The 21,619-nt window shown below is 36.8% G+C and overlaps 1 protein-coding gene across 5 annotated transcripts in view; it reads left to right on the forward strand.

The window, feature by feature from the left end:
- EXOC2 (exocyst complex component 2) overlaps positions 1–21,619 on the forward strand; it is a 191,481-nt gene that overhangs the window by 114,406 nt on the left and 55,456 nt on the right. For all 5 annotated transcript variants that reach the window (XM_066268535.1, XM_066268537.1, XM_066268538.1 and 2 more), the window contains 9 exons: positions 7,948–8,013; positions 8,175–8,332; positions 8,718–8,839; positions 10,492–10,553; positions 13,123–13,203; positions 13,685–13,744; positions 14,366–14,427; positions 17,611–17,677; positions 20,331–20,447. In XM_066268535.1, the coding sequence (XP_066124632.1) occupies positions 7,948–8,013; positions 8,175–8,332; positions 8,718–8,839; positions 10,492–10,553; positions 13,123–13,203; positions 13,685–13,744; positions 14,366–14,427; positions 17,611–17,677; positions 20,331–20,447 (795 nt within the window). The remainder of the gene's footprint in view (positions 1–7,947; positions 8,014–8,174; positions 8,333–8,717; positions 8,840–10,491; positions 10,554–13,122; positions 13,204–13,684; positions 13,745–14,365; positions 14,428–17,610; positions 17,678–20,330; positions 20,448–21,619) is intronic.

The following is a 21,619-nucleotide window of genomic DNA, read 5'->3' on the forward strand; positions in this document are numbered from 1 at the left end:
AGTTTTGAAACCCCGAAGTCACCAGTTTGAACCTAGGCTCTTCTGGCTTGAGCACAGCTCATCAGCTTGAACCCAAGGTTGCTGGCTTAAGCAAGGGGTCACTCACTCTGCTGTAGCCCCCTTCCCCCCCCCTGAAGGCACATATGAGAAAGTAATCAATGAACAACTTAAAGTGCCACAATGAAGAATGATGCTTCTCATCTCTCTCCCTTCCTGCCTGTCTGTCCCTGTCTGTCCCTCTGTCTCTCTCTGTCTCTGTTACACACACACAAAGTAGTTTGGTTTTTGTTTGTTTGCTTTTGTTTTTTCCATTGTATAGTTAATCCTTATTTGTTCACTGTCTCTTTTAAACCTAGTGGATTCCTAAATTATTCTTATGAATGGCTACTTATCTAAACAATAAAATGTATGTGGTGCATGAAAAAATGATGCATTTTAAGAACTTTCTTGGAAAAATCAGTATTTTAAGTATGAGTTATCACTGTTTATTTTTTCTTCTTTAATTTTAGCAATGTATCAATTACTGTACTTCCAAAGGGAACAGTTAAATAATATAGCAATTAATAATGTATGACACGACTTTCTTATTCTCTTTTTATATCACTTGGTTATACAAAGTGATATTGAAAAGTTAACTATACAGAGAAAGTTTTCCATAAAATGAATGTAGAGTTTGGCTGACCTCTATAAATGCAAAGTTGCTTATGGCTGGCTGGAGAAGAAAATGCTTTAATTTCAGCTTTTCGGGTGTCCTGAAAAGGTTTTGTCAACATTCTGCTTTCAAACACTTCCCCATGAAGTCACATTTTTATTCATCTCAGCTGGATGGGAGTTGTGTGGCTGCTGTGCTGAGACAAGTTTAGGTGTTTTGCCCTCTCCCACAGTGGGGGACAGCTATACCACTGCTATGTGAGGACTAGAAAGGTGAGATGCTTCTGTATCAGTGCCTTGGATAAATAGTGTTAACAGCTTTCTTACAGGACACTAGTGCTGAATTAGAAACACCCAGTATTGATCACTTATTGGCTGTGACCTTAGGCAAATAACTTTACTTCTTTGTGTCCACTCCATAGGGCTGGTTAAGAAATAAATGAGTTAACATATAAGTGAAGTGCTTATTACAGTGTTTGGAAAATAAATAAGAATTTGTTTTTATTATTTGGATTAAATATTTTGAAATCTCATTAGCCTGGTACATAATAGGTATTCAATGAACAAAAGTTTAATAGCATTAAGAAATACAGCACTCAGGAACTACTGGATTGGTATTGAATAATATCAAGATGTATTAACTCATCTGAAAAAATTTTCCTCTAGGAAATGGAATTTAAACCTAGTTATTTTCACCCTGGCCAGTTGGTTCAGTGGTAGAGCATTGGCCCTGCATGTGGATGTCCTGAGTTCAGTTCCTGGCCAGGGCACACAGGAGAAGCACCCCTCTGCATCTCCACCTCTCCCCCTCTCCACCCCTCCCCTTCTCCTTTTTCTCTGTCTCTCTCTTCCCCTCCCGCAGCCAAGGCTCCATTGGAGCAAAGTTGGCCCAGGAGCTGAGGATGGCTCCATGGCCTCCGCCTCAGGTGCTAGAATGGCTCCAGTGGCAGCGGAGCAACAGCTTCAGATGGGCAGAGCATCGCCCCCTAGTGGGCATGCCAGGTAGATCCCGGTCATGCCCATGTGGGAGTCTGTCTCTGCCTCCCTGCTTCTCACTTCAGAAAAATACACACACAAAAAAATAATAAAAAATAAACTTAGTTATATTCTAGTCAGGTGGTGGTTTTGTTTTTGTTTTTTTGTTTGTTTTTTTCCTATCTATTGGACCAGTTCCTATAGGTTGCCCACCACCCAGTGACAGTAGCTGCCTTATTATGGGTCTTTTTAGACTTTGTAAAATTCCCGTGTTCTTGATCTCAGATATTTTAGTAATGAAAGGAAATACATTTTCCTTCTTTATAGGTTATATTTAGTTGTGAAATAAATGAACAAGGTTAGCACAGAAAAAATAGTTGTAGTTAGTTGTACTAAGGGTAGATATGCCTATGGTATTTCTACTTATTCATATTTACAAACTTTCCTTAAAAGTTTATAGTAATAGCCTGACCAGGCGGTGACACAGTGGATAGAGCATTGGACTGGGATGTGGAGGACCCAGGTTCAAGACCCCGAGGTTGCCAGCTTGAGCACGGGCTTGTCTGGTTTGAGCAAAGCTCACCTGCTTGAACCCAAGGTCGCTGGCTTGAGCAAGGGGTCACTCGCTCTGCTGTAGCCCCACGGTCAAGGCACATATGGGAAATCAATCAATGAACAACTAAGGAGCCGCAACAAAGAATTGATGTTTCTCATCTCTCTCCCTTCCTGTCTGTCTGTGCCTATCTAGCCCTCTCTCTGACTCTGTCTCTGTAAAAAAAAAAAGTTTATAGTAATAATTAGTAATTGAATATAATTTTCTCTACATAGTTTGCCATGTTTTTAAACTATTTATTCTTTATTGAAAAGCTAGAAGGATACAAAAGGACAGTTGAAAGGCATGGATGAATTAGGAAAGTTTGTTCTCCGTTTCAGTCTATGAGTGAGATCCAGAAACTTAATTAAAATTGGGAAGAGGTCTGGGCTTTTGATAGTTGCTGTTTAATCTCATATGAGAAAGCTCTGTAATATTTGAACAAAACTTAAAATTTTTTGTTGTTGTAGAACTGTTTTGTTTTATTAAGAGCCCATCTGTTGAAGATTTAGTGGCATTTTCAACAGTTTAAAAAAGTCAGTTCTTCAAACCAGTGAAGTTCATGTGAAATAATACATGTGAATCAGAACAGTGAGATCTAGCCGTTGGCCTCACCACAAAGTAGTTTTGGTCTGTGTGTGCAGGAAAGAGTTAAGGTTTTTAGTTAATGAAATGGTTAACAGTAGGTTAAGATCTCACCTTTAGATATATTTTAAATATAGTATATTTTGGATAAAAAAATTTAAAACATCCACATAAATTTTAAGTATTTGGAGTCAGAATTTTAAAAAGTTTTGTAATTTATAGTATATACTACTTTGTTCCAAAATTAGTTTAAAAAATATAGCAAAACTTACATAATTCAATATGTTAGAGATGTTTAATTCTTCATTAGATTAAAATAATAAGAAGCTATCTTTTAATTAACAATTGCAAGAGGTATGCTTCCATTTCTGATGTATTAGGAGACAGATTCTTGAAGTTTATAAAATCACTCTGTGCAGTAGGTGGTATCATGCATTCATTAACACATGTCTGGTAAACAAAATTATCCTGGCAGAATTTAGCCTTAATTTTGATATAATGTATTTTAATAAATGATATTTACTCCTCTTTGATAGGAAAATACATATTTTACAACAGAGGAGTATAAAACCAATCTTCCCACTGAATAAGCCCACTATGTGAAAATTTCAGTATTAGGTACTGTGGCACATATAACTAGAAAAGACACCATTTTTCCATCAAGATACTTACAGTTTTATACTGACATGATCCTTCATTGAGACAAATTACACCTTTCTTTTGGAATTCCACCCCTTCCTCCACAGCACACTGAACCAGGTCTGTAGTAGGGTTCAGAGAAACAGAACCTATGGGATGTTGATTCTTTGTCCAACTATATATATGAAGAGAAAGATTTACTATAAGGAATCGGCTCACATAATTATGGAGGTTGACAAATCCCCAGATCTGCAGTCAGCAAGCTGGAAACTTAGGAGAGCCCATTGCATAGTTCCAGTTTGTAGGAATTCCCCCTTACTCTGCCCTTTTTGTCCTATTCAGGCCTTCCACTGACTGGATGGGTCCCACCCCCACTGAGGAGGGAAAGCTGCTTTCTTGCCTACCAATTCAGATCTTACTCTCAATCCCGAGACCCCTTCACAGTCACACCCAGAGAGTATTTACTAGATTTCTGGGCCCCACAGGACCCAGTCAAGTTGGCTCAAAGAATTAGTTATCACAAAGTCAACATGAATTTCCCAGTAGAGGGCGCCAGTATTGTTCTGTGCCCCCTAACATTGCAATAGGTGCCAGGCTCCTTAGCAGCCTCTGAATTCCACACCTAAAATAGCCCTCCCAATCCAACATTCATGTAGAATTCTTAAACCTCTGCTCATTCCCTCATTCCTATTGTTGACATTTAAATCTACAGAACCATTCCTCAAGGAATCTACAGAGCATTCCTCAAGACATACTCTTGAGGAAGTAGTGTTGCCCAGAGTTATTGATGAGGATGATGAGGACAGTGATTCAGATATAGCTCCCCTGGGCTCCCAAGTGAGTAAATATGCCATTTTCAAAGTCAGGAAGACTTGAGAAAGAACATACTTGGAGGAAATATCAATTTTCCATTTTAATGTGTTGCATTTGAGATTTCCTGTGTTATTCAAGAAGAAATATCAAGTAGGTAATCTAAAAATCACATTGTCAGAGGAAAGATTTAGGCTATAAATGTAAATTTGAAAGTATGATATATGATATATATCACATATAATAAAACCTGGCTGGTCTTTGTCCCTATTTCTCACACAGAGCTCCTAATAAAACCCTTGGAATTTCTGAAGTGAAGAATCATAAAAAGTACCTTTTGTTATATTAATGATGGCTTAGATCCCCACCGAAGAATGAAGGGCTGATTGCCCTGAGCACCATCTCTCTTAAGTAGCTGGAGATTCAGCTTAGTCACCAATGGCCAATGATTTAACAAAGCTTCTGTAAAAACCCAAAAGGACAGGATCAGAAAGCTCCTGGTGGGTGAACACATGGAGATTCTGAGAGTCAGTGGCCTGCTCAGGGAGGGCAGGGAAGCTCTGCACCCTTTCCCCACGCCCTTCCCTGTGTATCATTTCCATCTGTCCCTGAGTTATATTCTTTTATAATAAACCAGTTATCCAGTAAGTATCATATTTCTCTGAGTTCTATGAGCCATTTTAGCAAATTAATCGCAACTGAGGAGGGGTTAGTAGAAGCCTCCGATTTGTAGCCGGTTAGTCAGAAGCACAGGTGACATCTGAACTTGTCACTAGCGCTGGAAATGTGTGTGTGTGGGGGCGGGGGGGTGGGGGGAGGTTCGTCTTGTAAGACTGAACCATCTACTGGAATCTTGACTCCTGGTATTGTCAGAACTGAGTTGAATTTTAGAACACCCAGCTGGGGTCTGGAGAATTGTTTGTTGGTTTTGCGAACCCCTCATATTCCTCTCCCACGCACACTTTGGAAGTGAGTGCCAAACCCAAAATAAGAAGGCATTATATGGAAAGGATATTTGAAGCTATGAGAATAAATTAGTGAGAGAGTACAGAGAAAAAAGAGTTAAGTGCTTAGAACAAAGAACCGATAAAACTGCAACATTTAGAGAGTACCTCTTTATCAGTTTAGTAAGCAGGGAACATGTTCTGCTTTTCTATACCTGGGCCACTATATCAGCAAGTATTCATTTGAATCAGAGCATCTCACTTGACAGAAACAGAAAGTAGGCTAACAGACGTTAAGGCCATTTGGATATTCCTGAGTGATCATGACTCAGATGGAAGTTATTCTTGACATCTCTCCTCTCTTACTAAATACCCAGTGGAATCACGAGGTTCAGTCACTTCTGCCTGAGAAGTTTGTATCTAAGCCATCTACAGGGATTCCTTGTTCGCCTCCTCTAGCCCAAGACACTCATTGCTTCCCTGGATTTGTGCAGCATTCCTCTAGCTGGTGATGCCCTTAACACTACCCCCTCTAGCCACTTCTCGCTGTAGATGTAAAGCCTGCAGTTACTTGTCATTTGTCTTTAAAATAAAGGGACAGCCTGACCTGTGGTGGCGCAGTGGATAGAGTGTCGACCTGGAAATGCTGAGGTCGCCGGTTCAGGACCCTGGGCTTGCCTGGTCAAGGCACATATGGGAGTTGATGCTTCCAGCTCCTCCCCCTTCTCTCTCTCTGTTTCTCTCTCTCTCCTGTAAAAAAAATGAATAAATAAAATTTTTAAAAAAACTTAAAATAAAAAAAATAAAATAAAGGGACAAAAACATTAATTTCTGAGTTGAATCTCGGTGTACAAAAAATTTTGAGAGTTGTTTGCCAATGAACTCAGGAATTTGCTTATTGAATTATTATTAAGGTAAATTTTAGGTTTAGTTTTTTTCAAAAACTCAGGTTTAATTATTTCAAAGCAAGAGTGCATTTCTACAAAGAAAAAAATTACAAAAGCTGCATACTTTAATATAAAATTTTAAAATAAGTATAAATTAGAGCCTGAAGAGTTGTGTATCTATGTGTATGTTAATCACTTTTTGTCAGGTATGTCTAGTATTTTTGTTGAAAACATCCACAATACTTACTCTTTTATGAATTCATGTCAGTAATGTTCATTGTATAAACCAACTAAATACGTTGTTTTTCTAACATACATAAAATAGATATAACATTACTTGTTTTTTAAAATTAATTTGAAGTCAATACCATAATCTTTTGTAATGCAGTTGTTCTTGACTTGTCTTTAACAAATAATACATGAATGGGTTTTTTAAATTAATTTTAATGGGGTGACATTGATAAATCAGGGTACATATGTTCAGAGAAAACATCTCCAGGTTATTTTGACATTTGATTATGCTGCATTACCATCACCCAAAGTAATACATGAATATTTTAACTTTAATGGATAACTTTTACATTATGTTAATGAAATATCAGAATTTTCTTTTACATTGTACCATTTTGTTACTACTTCTTTGTCTGGAAATTTTCCTAAGCTTGCCTTTCTAAGACATTTTACATAAAAATATTTAGGTCATAGAAAATTTAGTAATAAAAAGTTAACAAATCCAATTGAATAGATTTCTCATTAAACAATGTAGTGTAGTCATATACCTATTACTTTGAGAAGAGAAATATCAGAGAAAAGTATGGCTATTGGTAAACAGATTAAAATTTATTTTAGAATTCTGTAATATATTTTCACCTAAGTTAGACTATAGAACCACTGGAGAAAAGCAATGACTTATAATTTTTTTAAATAAAATACCAGATAGAATGCTTATATTCATAAGTATATGTCAAGGGAATGAAATGGATATCTTGAGATTACTAGACAATAATTCAGACTTCACTCATTCTTTTATTTCCAATCTAGTAAGTGAGAAATGATGTTGAGAGTTTTATCATGGGTATGATAATTTTAGGTTTCACCATATAAAATTGTTAATTAAAAGGACATGAAATTCCCCTACAGAAAAAGATAGTCTGGCCCTGGCTGGGTAGGTCAATGGATAAAGCGTTGACCTGGCACCAGAGGTCACAGGTTTGACCCCTGATCAAGCCACATATAAGAAGCAGTCAATGAGTACACAACTAAATAGAACTAAATGGAACAAGTTGATACCCCCCTCTTTCTCTGTCTCTCTCACTCTCCCCTCTTTCCTTCTGTCTCCCTCTCTCTTTCTCTCTCTCTCTCTCTAATCAATGGAAAAAAATTTTTTAAACGGTAGTCTCAGTGCTTGACCTGTGGGAGCGCAGTGGATAAAGCATCAACTTGGAAACACTGAGGTTGCTGATTCAAAACCCTGGGCTTGCCTGGTCAAGGCACATATGGGAGTTGATGCTTCCTGCTCACCCCTTCTCTCTCTCTCTCTCTCTCTCTCTCTCTCTCTCTCTCTCTCTCCTCTCTAAAAATAAACAAAGTCTTAAAAATTTAAAAGAAAAGGTAGTTTCAATTAATCCTTAGGTTCATTTGTGGGATTTGTACTTAAATGTTTTATGAAGGTGAATAATTTCTTGTTGTAATAAGAAAGGTTTTTGGATTAGTTATCCTTTATTAAGAAAGTTAGATTATTTCTTAAGCATTCTTTTTATTCAAGTTTTAACCATATTTCATGTTTTTTATATATAACCCCTAAAGCAATCTTATTTTTGTAAATAATTTCTAAAAATAAATGTTTATTTTTTAATTTTTTAAGACTGCTGAGAAGTCAGGCCAGATTGAAAGATCAAAGAATGTAAGGCAAAGACAAAATGATTTTAAGGTAAGTTAAGGATAAGTATGTATACTTTTTCAAAGGTTAGGGCTTTCTCAATCATGATAGAAGATGTTTATGTTCAAGATATCCATCATCACTCAAGCTGAATCCTTTATTTGATTTAATCAATTGCTTTTAATGTGGTTTGCTAATTTATTATTGTCTAGAAAATGATTCAGGAACTGATGCACTGTCTTGTGAAGCTGATCCGGGGAGCGCTGCTGCCTCTCAGCATCCCAGAGGGCGGAGTGAGGGCATACGGGGGCTGGGAGATGAAGTCTGAGCTCTCTGGGCAGTGGCTCGCTCACATCATTCAGACCATAAGGTAAATATGAACACAGTCTTCTGAAAAGGATACTTTTTGTCTGTTAAAAGAAATACTCAGGATGGGATACAATTTTTAGTACATTCTGCAAAGAATTTTACTTTCTGTCCTTTTGCTTCCACTGTTTCTCATGTGTCCTCTAGCAGGCTCTTCAACCTTCCTGCTCATACCTTTGATGAATGACCTACTGCTCTGGGTCTCTTATTGTTTAATTTAGTGTTACTGTTATACAATGATTTCTCTTCCGGTATTTTACCATATTTGCAACATGACATTGTAGCTTCTAAGCTCCATAATGAATCATTATAGGATGGCTAAAATGATGGCAGGGACTGCTTTGTGATTATACTCTGCTCACTTTTGTTTTGTTGTGTTTATTTTACAGGCTTACTTATGAATCATTGAGTGCCCTTGAAATTCCCAATGACATGTTACAGACTATCCAGGATCTCATTCTGGATCTTCGAGTACGTTGTGTGATGGTCACATTGCAACACACAGCGGAAGGTATGTTAAGAAAAATTGATGACCGTGCTTAGACCCATTTATATGAATATGCCACCTCTTTTTAGCTTCACATCCTTCTAGATAAGAAATTACTTTATGGAACTAGGAATCGTTACCAGTGATTTTCAACCTTTTTTGAGCCGCGGCACACTTTTTACATTTACAAAATCCTGGGGCACACTACCTACCAAAATAACACAAAATAACACTTTAACACAGTACATATTATACATATAGTTAATAATATAGTTTCTAAATGTATTTATACTCACACCTGACCATGTTTGTGCCGTGGCACACTGGTTGAAAAACAGAGACCACCTGTAGCTGCTCAACAGAATTTTTCAAAAGGAATTTTTTCAAATTTTGAAATGCCAGTCTATGAGAAATTAAAATGAATATACTTGAAAAACATTTAAGGATGTAAAAACATCCTTAAGGAAAATGTTAAGTAGAATATAAAATGTATTTAAAATAACCCAATTTTGAAAAACGTATGTGTATTTTAAAAGTTTAATTTAAAAGTATCAGTGTAGTATCAAGGAAGTATCAACAGTGGTAGTAGAAATTATAGGTGATGCTCATTTTTTTAATGCTTTCTAGAATTTGGGGGATTTTTATATTCAATTATAAAAGTACAGTTAAGATTGTCTTTGCCCTTTGGGTATTAAATATCTTCAAAAACAAGAACATTGGTATAAATGAATGACATAAGCCATTACTATCATCAGGACTTTTAAGTAGGAAGTTCATAGCTATGCAGAATTGGGGACTTATCACTCTGTAAGCAGAAAGGGAATGAATGGAATCAGGTAAGAAACTGAGCAGTGTCCTTCTAATTATCACCTCCTCCTCTCAGGGACCTGAAACAGACTGCACTTCTAAAGGTTTAGACAGGCTGCACTCCTATAGCCCAGAGAATCAGATTGCCATTGTCGGGAATATATAGGATTAAAATAGAACCCAAATTATTTATTAGAAATTTTAGGGGAAAATATTGTATAATTATTTTTTAATGTTTAATATTTCCAAGAATGCTGGATAAGTAATAAATATATTACTAAAGTTATTATTAAACCTAACAGCATTCTCCAAATTGAGCTGTGTAGTCAAAAATTTTATTCTGACTGTTCGTGATGCAGAGGATAGAGCATCAGTCTGGGACACTGAGGTCCCAGGTTCGAAACCCCAAGGTTGCCTGCCTGAGCATGGGATCATCAGCATGATCCCTTGGTTGCTGGCTTGAGCCAAAGGTCACTCACTTGAGCCCAATGCAACTGGCTTGAGCAAGGAAGGGGTCACTGGCTCAGGTGGAGTCCTCCGGTCAAGGCACATATGAAAAACAATCAGTTAACGTCTGAAGTGCCACAACCACGATTTTATGCTTCTCATCTCTCTCCCTTCCTCCCTCCCTCTCTTTCTCTCTAAAAAATAAAAAAATTTTACTACGTTAATGTTTTATTTGAAAAACCCATTGCACAGCACACATTTAAATCCTCGAGTCTACCAGAAATATATTCTGTACCCACTTTCACCAATTTTTTTTACTAACCTATAAAAAATTAAAAACCATAACCCGTAGATTTTTATCCTTATAAAGTTCAGTGAGATAACTATAATGAAAAGTACTGTTGTGTTTGTTTGCCCTATAGAAGTGAAGAGATTAGCTGAAAAGGAAGACTGGGTTGTCGATAATGAAGGGCTGACTTCTCTAGTAAGTTTTAGTTATTTTAAATGATTATCATTAATGCATATTATATTTAAAATAAATGATTTATTATTAAGGAACATATGCTCTCTGTATTAAAATTCTAAATAGTTTCTGGAAGTAGAAAAATTTCTTAAAGTTTTTTTCTCAGAGTCATTTTTACTCAGCATTAACCACACATTTAAAAATTAATGAAAAGTGGATTTCTTTTAGAATCTTTTTCATCCTGTGTCACATACTTCTTTTGTTTGCATTGTGTATTTTAATAGATTATGCTTAATTCTAAGTGACCCAACAACTCAATTTTTCAGAAAAGCAGGATAGAAAAAAATGCTTTTGCTGGCTCCTTAGCCAAAACCAAACAGACTTCTCCAGGCATATCCACAGGTCAAGTAATCACAATCTCTTCATTCAAAAAAACAACTTCCTTTCAGATGAGACTTAATAATATCTTTGAAAATAATTTTCATAATTTACTGTGTTTTACCACACTGTTATGAACCAGATCTGAGAAGACAGTAACCTCTGCCTAGTTAGAAGGTAAGGAAACTAAAATAACTTGCTGCAAATAATATATAAGCAAGGGCATATTGGACAGCAAGTTACCGTGATACTTGTTTTTTTATATGAATTTCAGATAAGTCTTGTGCAAATGAAAAAAAAACCTATATGTTTAATTTGAGATTTAAAGCATCTCTTTTCATTAAAAAAAATTGCTATAAAGTCAACAAAACTTAGCCATAAAACAGGTATTGACTTTAGGTCCTTCTTCAGGTTACTGTTTCTTGTATACATGACAGTCTCAAATGTGCTTACCTGATGGCTGCCACACCTGGGATTCCCATGTGTGCTTATGTGGTGGTTGCCCACTTGGAGTCCCCATGTGTACTTGTGTGGTGGCTGCTGCATCTGAGGTTCCCATGTGCACTTGTATGGTAGCAGCCACATCTAAGGTTGTTTATATAGATGAACATCTTTGAAAAATGCTTTGATATGGTTACTGTAAAATTTGTCTGTAGTCAAATTAAAATTTAAGTATAATGGTAAGAAACTGTAACCTCTATAACTAAGTTTATGTTTGGTCTCACAACATGCAAGCCATAAAACTAACCCTACTGAACTGTATAGATGAATGACCCACAGGAAGTTACATTTATGGTGTCAGCCAATTCTAGTCACACATTACTGAAGAAACATCCCTGGCCCTGGCTGGTTGGCTCAGTGGTAGAGCGTCGGCCTGGCGTGCGGGGGACCCGGATTCGATTCCCGGCCAGGGCACATAGGAGAAGCGCCCATTTGCTTCTCCACCCCCGCCCCCCTCCTTCCTCTCTGTCTCTCTCTTCCCCTCCCGCAGCCAAGGCTCCATTGGAGCAAAGATGGCCCGGGCACTGGGGATGGCTCCTTGGCCTCTGCCCCAGGCGCTAGAGTGGCTCTGGTCACGGCAGAGCGACGCCCCGGAGGGGCAGAGCATCGCCCCCTGGTGGGCAGAGCATCGCCCCTGGTGGGCGTGCTGGGTGGATCCCGGTCGGGCGCATGCGGGAGTCTGTCTGTCTCTCCCCGTTTCCAGCTTCAGAAAAATACAAAAAAAAAAAAAAAAAAGAAAGAAAAGAAAAGAAACATCCCAACATGACAGACTTGATAAAGCTGCTCATGGTTTTGGTTCTGTCCACCCAGCACTGGGCCTATGCACATGCTGTCCTCCCTTCCCAAGCTCACTTACTTCCCTTCCCCCTTTCTTTTTAGGGGCTGATTCTTCTTGTTCTTCAACACTCAGCTTAAATGTTCTCACTTCTCAGAGGGGCCTTCACCATTTTTCTTTGAGTCCACTTATTTTCTTTAGTACAGTTAGTTTGGGATTGTACTTATTTGATTTCTGTACTTTTTACATTTTGTAAAAACTGTTTTATTGACTCTTATTTTATGGTCAGTGTTTCCTTAGAATATACACTTAATGAGAACTTTGTCTTTCTTACTCTTCTGTCCCTATCACCCAGAGAATGCCTGGCACAAAGTAAAACCTCAACTATAGTTAGAAGCTAAGATGTTAGGATTCATTCAGATTTCTCTTACATGTCATCTGTTGCACATTTTTCAAGTTTCAGTTTCCGATATAATGTGTATAGAAAATGACTATAATGACTTTAAATTAAAGATCTGATCTTTTCTGGATCATTATTAAATGTTAAATTTTCTTGAACAGTACTGGAGATGTAGATCTAAGAGCAAACTCATTCAGACTACCCTTCAAGCAGGGTTTAACATAGAAAATCACTTTTTATTATGTCATATTCCTCGCAGAGGAGTAGAATTTTGAAGAAAAAATGCCCGACTCTTGTTCTTGTTTAATTTGATGGACCTTAGAATTTCAAGATCCACCTGTTTTTAAATATCAAGTGTGAAATGTAGCAAAGTTAAATCTTGATGACTAGATTATTTGCCAGTTTATTTGTGTCTCTGCTCCTTTGTATAAATCTGGAAAGTTGAGTTTTTGGCCATATTCACTTATTTTAAATGTCTTATTAACCAATGCTTGTTTTGAATTTTAAGATACACTTACACTTTTGTTTTCCTTTAGCCATATCAGTTTGAACAGTGCGTTGTGCATTCTCTGCAATCTCTTAAAGGAGTTCTAGACTGTAAACCCGGAGAAGCCAGTGTAAGTTTTCTGTTTTATTCAACTTCTATTTCAGACTTTCCCAATGAACTCTTCAGAATCACAGTAGGAATTTTTTGAGTCATTTCAGCACAAGTACTTTTCCCTCCAAGTGCTTGATTGTTTTATTTGATTTAACTGTATAAGCTGTTGATTTCTTGATCCCAGGAGAGGCTGATAGAAGTTAAAAATGTGAATGTGAGTGTTGTGAGTAGACTACTTTCCTTGTTAGCACTCTGTGTGCAGAGGAAACACGTGACTTGTGTATTGCTCAGCGCTCTGTGTCAGTTCTTCTCAGGGCAGAGTCGAAATAGGAGTAAGCACTGCCTGTAGTCCTGCTCCTCTTACATGACCCTCTTCAGAGTAAGGTTACACACACTAGAAGCAGCTTTCCATGTGATAACTTTTTATATTGAACTTCATAAACAAAAGTTTTGTTTTCTTAACTAAGCCCAAAACTTTTCACCAAAATTCTTTATTGTAGGTTTTTCAACAACCTAAAACACAGGAGGAGGTTTGCCAACTAAGCATCAGTATCATGCAGGTAATAAGTAAAAGTACTGATGCCTACGCCTGAAATAATGCAAATTATGTCAACCACCTCTTATTTAGAATATATGTATAACATGTATTATATTAAATATGTTTTCTTTTTTAATCAGTATATAATAGTTTATAGTAAGGTACCAAAGTTAAGTTCAAGACAGAATCCAGTTTGTTTTAGCAATGCCCCAATATTTTATTTATATTATGCTCCCTTGTTTTGTGTTCTCATGGGACTTTATAAATATTTCTGTTAGCAAAGATTAAATGGCATGATGGTTGCTACACTGTGTCTAGAGTAGGAAGTTTTTTGAAAGAAAGTTGAGCATGCGAGTGAATGAAGGAGAGAAAGGAAAAGGTGTTTTTCCTAAAATACATGCAAGAACCCTGTTTGGATCAAAATGTAGGTGTTTTCAATTTTCTATTATACAATCTACATTAGTGGATATATGTGTTTCACTCATGGGAGGTACATACATACATATGTATATATCTCTTATAAGATATGTATTTTTTATTTACATAAAGTTTTTATTTTTTATTTTATTATTTTTAATGTTCAAGTATTGATAGATTAGAATGTAAGAGTTCATGTCACAGAAACTTCTCATTTTTTACTTAGATTTTTATATATTGCCTGGAACAATTGAGCACCAAGCCTGATGCAGATGTAGATACTACACAGTGAGTAAAACTAATCTCATTCATGTATTTACAGCATGATGTTAATATATCTGGTCTTTCATCCTAAGAATTCTAATAAGAGAATTAAAATATTATATTAAAGTTATATTTTTCTACATTTCACCTATATTTTTTCTATAATTTATCTTCTGAACTCATCTTAATGTTCCTAGAGGTATATGGACCAAACTGAACACATGATTAGCTCACTAGTTATCCAAACAAAAAAAGTTTATAAATAAGAAAGTAGCAAATAAATATATCATATAACTCTATTTGTTAGCTTTTATAATTCTTTTGCAGAGGGTTTCACTAATACTCTTGTTAAAGACTAATTATGTTAGTGGGACTAATTCTGTGTCAGGATCAGTTGTTTGGGTTGCAGAGGACAAAGCTTCATTTTTTTTTATTTATTATTGATATTTAGAAATCCATGCGATAATTCTTTTATAGTGTTGTTATATAGGAACATTGGCTTGTATATCTTGTGCAACTAAGTTTTAGCTCTGACATACATAATACTGAAATAAATGCCTGTTGAATTTATAATTGAAAAATTGAGAATTTTTTGTTTTACTCTCTCATCGTATTGTCTCCTGCCTCTCAATAAAGAAGACTCTCACCTCTCTGAAACCTAATAAATATTTAATTCTTCTAGTTTTTGTTTAATTTGATTTTGTATGTTTAACACATTAATCTACCAGGAAATTGTATTGTTAATCAGTTCTCTGATACTATTATTTTTTCTTTTAGTTTTTTATTCAGTGAGAGGAGGCAAGACAGAGACAGACTCCCCTCATGTGCCCCAACCAGGATTCACCCATCAAGCCCACTAGGGAGTGGTGCTCTGCCCATCTGGGGTGTTGCTCTGTAGTTCAGCAACCAAGCCCTTCTTAGCACCTGAGGTGGTGGCCATGGTGCCCTTCTCAGTGCCCAGGATCAACTCATTCCAATTGAGCTGTAGTAGCCGGTGGGGGGGTGGGGGGGAAGAGAAAGAGAGAGAAGTGAGAGGGGAAGGGGAAGAGAAGCAGATGGGCTTCATCTGTGTGCCCTAACTGGGAATCGAACTCAGGACATCCACATATAGGTGGATGCTCTACTACTGAGCCAACCAGCCAGGGCCAGTTCTCTGATACTATTGATTAAATGTCTTTCCTTCCTATTGTTCTGTTACAATTTGTTTCATATGTTACTAAATTCTAATACATAATGCCATGTATTTCTGAACTTTATATTCTGTTTTATTTCATTCATTCATCTATATTTTCTATCAGTTTGTGTTATATTTATCATTAGTTTATTTTTTAATATTTTTCAGATTAGTAATTTTTATTTCTTCTCTATTTCAAAATATTATTGAGATTTTTTTTATCTATAAGGCTTCCATATGAATTCTAAAATCAGTTGGTTTGATTTAAAGAAAGGAATTCCTGCTAGGGTGTTTGCTACAATTCTGTATAATCTCACCAATAGTATGTGATATTTCCCTTTTCTTCACAATGGAAATGTTAGTGTGCTTGATGTTGTCCCAGAGCGCCATTAAATATGTTTCTTTTTCCTGTTCTGTTCAGTTGATTTTTACTACTTTGTCTCCCAGATCTTTGATTTCTTCTGCAGCATCTAATCTACTGTTGACTCCTTCTAGTATAGTTTTTTCATTTTGGTTATTGTATTCTTAGTTGTGATATTTATTTTTTCCCTTGTCTCATTGTCGAAGTTTTCACTGAGTTCATCCATTCTTGCTAGGTTCATTGAGCATTTCTATAACCATTACTTTGAACTCTTTATTTGACTGATTGCTTATCTCCATTTTGTTTAGTTTTTTTTCTCCCTGGGGTTTTGTCCTTTTTTTGTTTAGAACATACTCTTTTATCTCCTTATTTTTCCTATCTCTCTCTGTGTGTTTCTTTATATTAGCTACATCTATTAGCCTTGAAACAATGGCCTTATGTAGAAGGTGTCATGTAGGGCCCAGTGGCGCAATTCCCCTTAGTCACCAGAATCAGATGCTCCAGGGATGTCTCCTGTATGGTTTGTATGCACCCTCCTATGGTAGTTGTACTGGAATTGCTGCTAGTGCTCCTGTGTGTGGGGTGTCCACAGGCCAACTGGCTTTGAGGGCTGACTCTGGCTCCTGAGATTGATATGGTGAGGGGGCTGGCCTTCCAAAGTGGGAAGCACTTTGGAGAGGCTCTGGTGGGGATTGAGGCTGCTGACTGGGTGTGTTGATGCTGGAGCTGCTTGAGAGGTACTCTGCTGCTGGCTGAGTTTGCCTGCCAGGTGTGTTAGTGGTAGAGCTTCTAGGGTGGGTTGAGGCATTTGCTGTGCTTGGAGCCACTTGTAAGGGGTTTTTGCGTGAGCAAAACGTGTGTGTGACCTCTAGTGAATGCTGGGGTAAACTAAAGGATATTAGCCAGATACAGAGAGAGTGTCAGAATTGGCACTGGTCTCTGCTGGTTGGATAGGTTGAAGAAGAGTGAAATAAAAGAAACAAAGAAATAATAGCATTCTCCAGCACTTAAGTCCCTGGGGAAAGTTCCCATGGATTCCAGTTCCTCCAGTAGTTGCCCTAAAACTAGTCGGTATAATTCCTTCATGTATGACCTACGTGCTTTTCTAACTGCTGCCTCAGCACTGGGGCCTGTAGTGAGTGTGTTTGTACATGAACCCTTAAAGAGTAGAGCCGTACTTTCCTTGTAGCTCTTTGGCTTTGCTGGATGTAAACCTGCTGTTTCTCAAAGCCTTATGTTATGGGGGCTTCCTCTTCCTGGTGTCCTCTCTCCTCAAGGAGACCTGCTGTGGCTGTGATATCCCTCCCACTTGTGGGTCACGACACTGGGGGTGTAGTCCTGACTAGCCTGCATCTCTGCCCTCTAAATGGGGCTTTTTCTTTCTGTCCTGAGTTGTAGGAAAATCTCTGTAGCTAGTTTTCAGGTTGTTCTCAGTGACGACTGCTCTATATGTAGTTGTAGTTTTGTAATTTTGGTGTGTCCACAGGAAGAGGTGAGCTCAGGATCTACCTATTCCACCATCTCAACTCCCACTACCCAGAGAATTGACCAAAAGGTTTTAAAGTCAAATTAATGTAAGGTTCACTGCATGTTTTTATTGAGGTATAGAAGACATATAACTTTATATTATCATTTTTACTTATAACTTTTTTTTTCTTGCTTTTACATTCAGTCTTTCCGTTGATGTTTCTTCTCCTGATTTGTTTGGAAGTACTCATGAAGACTTCAGTTTGACTTCTGTAAGTAAGATGATAAACAGAGAATAAAACATGCTGTTTTAAAACTATATAATGACTATTCCATAAATCCACCTAAATTATCTACTATATGAGTACTGTAGCATACTACTCTATACTTTGGAGTTATGTTTTGTTTTGTGAAAATGTTAATAAAAATAGAATTTTATATATATTCTGCACTTAAAATTTTTTCTGCTGAAGTTGCAGCTTAACTAGTTTCATCTACTGTCTACATCATGTAGGTTCCCTGGTGCAGGAATAATTGAAGTAATTCATAGGGCCATAGTCCTTAATATGCAAGTGTTACCTTTTATAGGTTGGGCTGTTTTTCCAAACACATAATAATCATCTAAGTTGTGAATAAGCTTATGATTATTTGATTTGTGTTAATAAGAATTTGATTGTATTAGTTGTTCTTCCCACTTTTATTTCTTATGATTGGTTAGATTTGAAGGGGAAAAGCACTTACTAAAAGTAAGACTTTAAATCACTCAAATAGTTTTTCCATTTTGAGAGAAGATCCATTTTTCTTCAGCTAGAGAGAGTTAATTAATGGGTGTCCGAAGATGCAGCAAGCTCAGTTGGACTCCTAGATAAGGTTAATATTTGGAGGGAAGACTTTTGAAGGATAAAGCAATTAAGAATTGATTTTATAACTGGGAATCCAGATGAGAATTTCAAGGAGTAAAGCCTGATTAGAGTGGCTGGTGAGACACCATATGTATTTCATGTGCTTTACAAGGACCATATAAGGGTAACACCAGGTCTGAGGCCTCTCAACCCCCAGCCTCAAATATATACTTGTCCAGTGCAGGAAACTACATGCAAGATTACTCCACCCAACAAAGCTATCGTTGAGAATCGAAGGACAGATAAAGAGCTTCCCAGACAAGAAAAGGCTAAAGGAAATTCATCACTACCTAACCAGTATTACATGAAATGTTAAAGGTCTTCTTGAAGAAGAAGGAAGAGATCGAAAATCTGAACAATAAAATGGCAATAAGCATATTAGCTATCAACAGTTAAATCTAAAAAGACAAATGAACAAGCAGAACAGAAACAGACTCATAAATACTGAGAACATTTTGCTGGTTGCCAGATGGGAGGGGGTTGGGGGATTGGTGAAAAAGGTGAAGGAATTAAGAAGTATAAATTGGTTGCTACAGAATAGTCATGGGATGTAAAGTACAGCACAGGGAATATTGTCAATAATATTCTAATAACTGTGGTGTCAGATAGGTGCAAGAGTTATTAGGATGATCACTTAGTAAGTTATGTCTAACCACTGAGGTGTACACCAAAAAATAACTGTATGTCAAGTGTAATTGAAAAATAAAACATGATTTAAAAAGCCTACAGGTGTGGAGAAAGCACATACACAGCAGGGCCCTCTTTCCCTTGTTCTGTACTCCCCTTTCCCACCCACAGATGATCAGGGCCATCAACAGTGTTACATTTGCTTGAAGGGACCTTAACAGTTCTTTGACCTTTTAATTACATTAGTTGATAACCAGAAAGGGCATTGACTAGAATACACTCTTCTAGAAATAAAGATAGGAACATATTAAATATATGACCATATTAAATAAATATTTTTAAATTTAGAAAGTTTTTAAAGATCTGATGAAGCTAAGTGAAATTATTGGGAGATAAAAATCTGTGCTTGGCAATTGAGTTTAGAGTGTATTTTATCTGTGGTTTGTATACCTCAAAGAACAGGGGCCTATTTATTTCCTTGTTATTGGCACTGACTTTAACATGAGTCATTCCAATTACATATGAAACAGTAAACAAATATAGGTGAATGAGAACTTTTCTTGGAAAGTGATTTTTGCCTTAGTTTTTAGTCAAGGGATCTTAAACTAAGGCCCTATATTAGTCACATTTGTTCCAGAGAATGCTCATAGACTAGAGGGAGCACAGAATAAACACTCTCTGTGAGCCACAGTAGCGGTGACAGATGCCATTCCTGGAATTTTATTTAAAATAATTCTTCTGAACTGTAAGGGATGTTTCATTTATCAACATTGGGGTCTGTAATTTTGATGATGAATTACTTCAGGCAGCTAGAGCTGGGGAGAGTATAGAACATGAGGCTCTCGTCCTCTCTGTGCCTGACACTGAGGGAAGTACCCTACCCTCTGTCTTCACCCCCCAAAAGGGGGAGACTGTTCTACATAAAAAATTATGTGATGGTCCAAATTTTTTAAGGGGCCCATCATATAGACTTTATTATAAAACTCATATAAACTATTTTCTAATAGTTTCCATTGTTTTTGTAATTGTTTAAAAATATCTTTTGTGCAGACTATTAAGTAGAATAATAATATGAATCCCTTCCATAAGAACAACAGCTAGTCCTGCTTTACTGTTATTAACTGTGTTTCATTAATCTGTCTCTCTATACAGATGTTAAATTTTAAAGGGAACATTATTTGACGTCTTTAGTGTGTTATGTAATAACAAGCAATTTGTAGAATTATAGAATTGTATTATGTTTCTAGGTTAATATTGGGAAAGAAGGAGCCAAGAAAACCAAAGTATTGAATATTGATAGTAAACTCTAAGAAATTATAATTAAATTTAATAAGTGATAAGTGAAACCTATCTCAGTTTATTACTGTAAAAGTAATTTTCTAAAAATTTGTTTTAGGAACAGCAACTTCTGATAGTCTTGAGTAATTGCCATTACCTAGAACGTCACACCTTCCTAAATATAGCAGAACATTTTGAAAAGTACAGCTTCCAGGGAATAGAAAAAATAACACAGGTAAATGAATTATGTTAAATGGACAATTGGTTGTTTTATCAATTTAGTTTCCAAACTGTTTTCTCAGCACCCTTTTTCTTTTGTTTTCCTATACATTTCCCTCTGTTTGCTATACCCACACCCATAATCCTTCCCCATGCTTACCCCACCTTGTCTTTAAATGATTCCTGTCCTTTTCATAAGTTACCTTGAATAATTAATTTAATACTCTCTTCTTTTGTCTAGAGCCAGTTTAATCCCCACCTAAGCTGTTCAAGTCAGAGAAGAAAAAAATGATGGAAGGGCATAAAATCCAAGTCTTTAAGAATCATCTCAAATTTGGCTCCGTTTAGGTCAAGACCTTTACTTATCGCTGATAACAGACTCCCTAAGCCTGCAGAAAAAAAAATCTCTTCTTGCTCTTATTCACACTTTCCCCTCTCCTTTCCCATAAGCCTGCAGTGATCCCTTTGCTTTACTGCTTAAGCTGGCACACACACGGGACTGGTTTACACCTTTGCAGGATGCTTAATCTCTTTCCTGAAAACACATTCTCTCCATTCTCTAATCTATGGATGTAGCAAAGTTGAACAAAGAGTCCTGTATTAGTGGAGTAAGTTTTTTTTGTGTGTGTGTGGGTTTTTTAATTAATTTATTTATTTTTATTCATTTTTAGAGAGGAGAGAGAAGGGGAGGGAGACAGAGAGGGAGAGAGACAGAGAGAGAGAAGGGGGGAGGAGCTGGAAGCATCAACTCCCATATATGCCTTGACCAGGCAAGCCCAGGGTCTCAAACCAGCGACCTCAGCATTTCCAGGTCGACGCTTTATCCACTGAGCCACCACAGGTCATGGAGTAACTTTTTTAAAAGTTACACTTTGTTTATATTTTTTCAGGTAAACAGAAAAGGAAAAAATGAAGTAACATTATTATTAAAGGTTGGTTAGTTCCTGGGCAAAGTTTTATCAGATTTCTAAGTAAAACTACACTAGCACCACTCTTTAATGTCAGTACAGTTTTCTCAGTGCAAAGAATGAGAAAGATAATGATCTTGTTAATCTTACAATCAAAATGTACTTGTGATGGATCACATACTTTTTATAAGTGAGGGTTCCAGTTCGTGAGCTAAAGCGGGATTTTTATTTTCAAAGAATGAAAATATCAAAGTGGGTGACTGTTGCGTTTCTGTCTTAT

This window comes from Saccopteryx bilineata, chromosome 3 (assembly GCF_036850765.1).
Source record: "Saccopteryx bilineata isolate mSacBil1 chromosome 3, mSacBil1_pri_phased_curated, whole genome shotgun sequence".
Lineage (NCBI taxonomy): Eukaryota > Metazoa > Chordata > Mammalia > Chiroptera > Emballonuridae > Saccopteryx > Saccopteryx bilineata.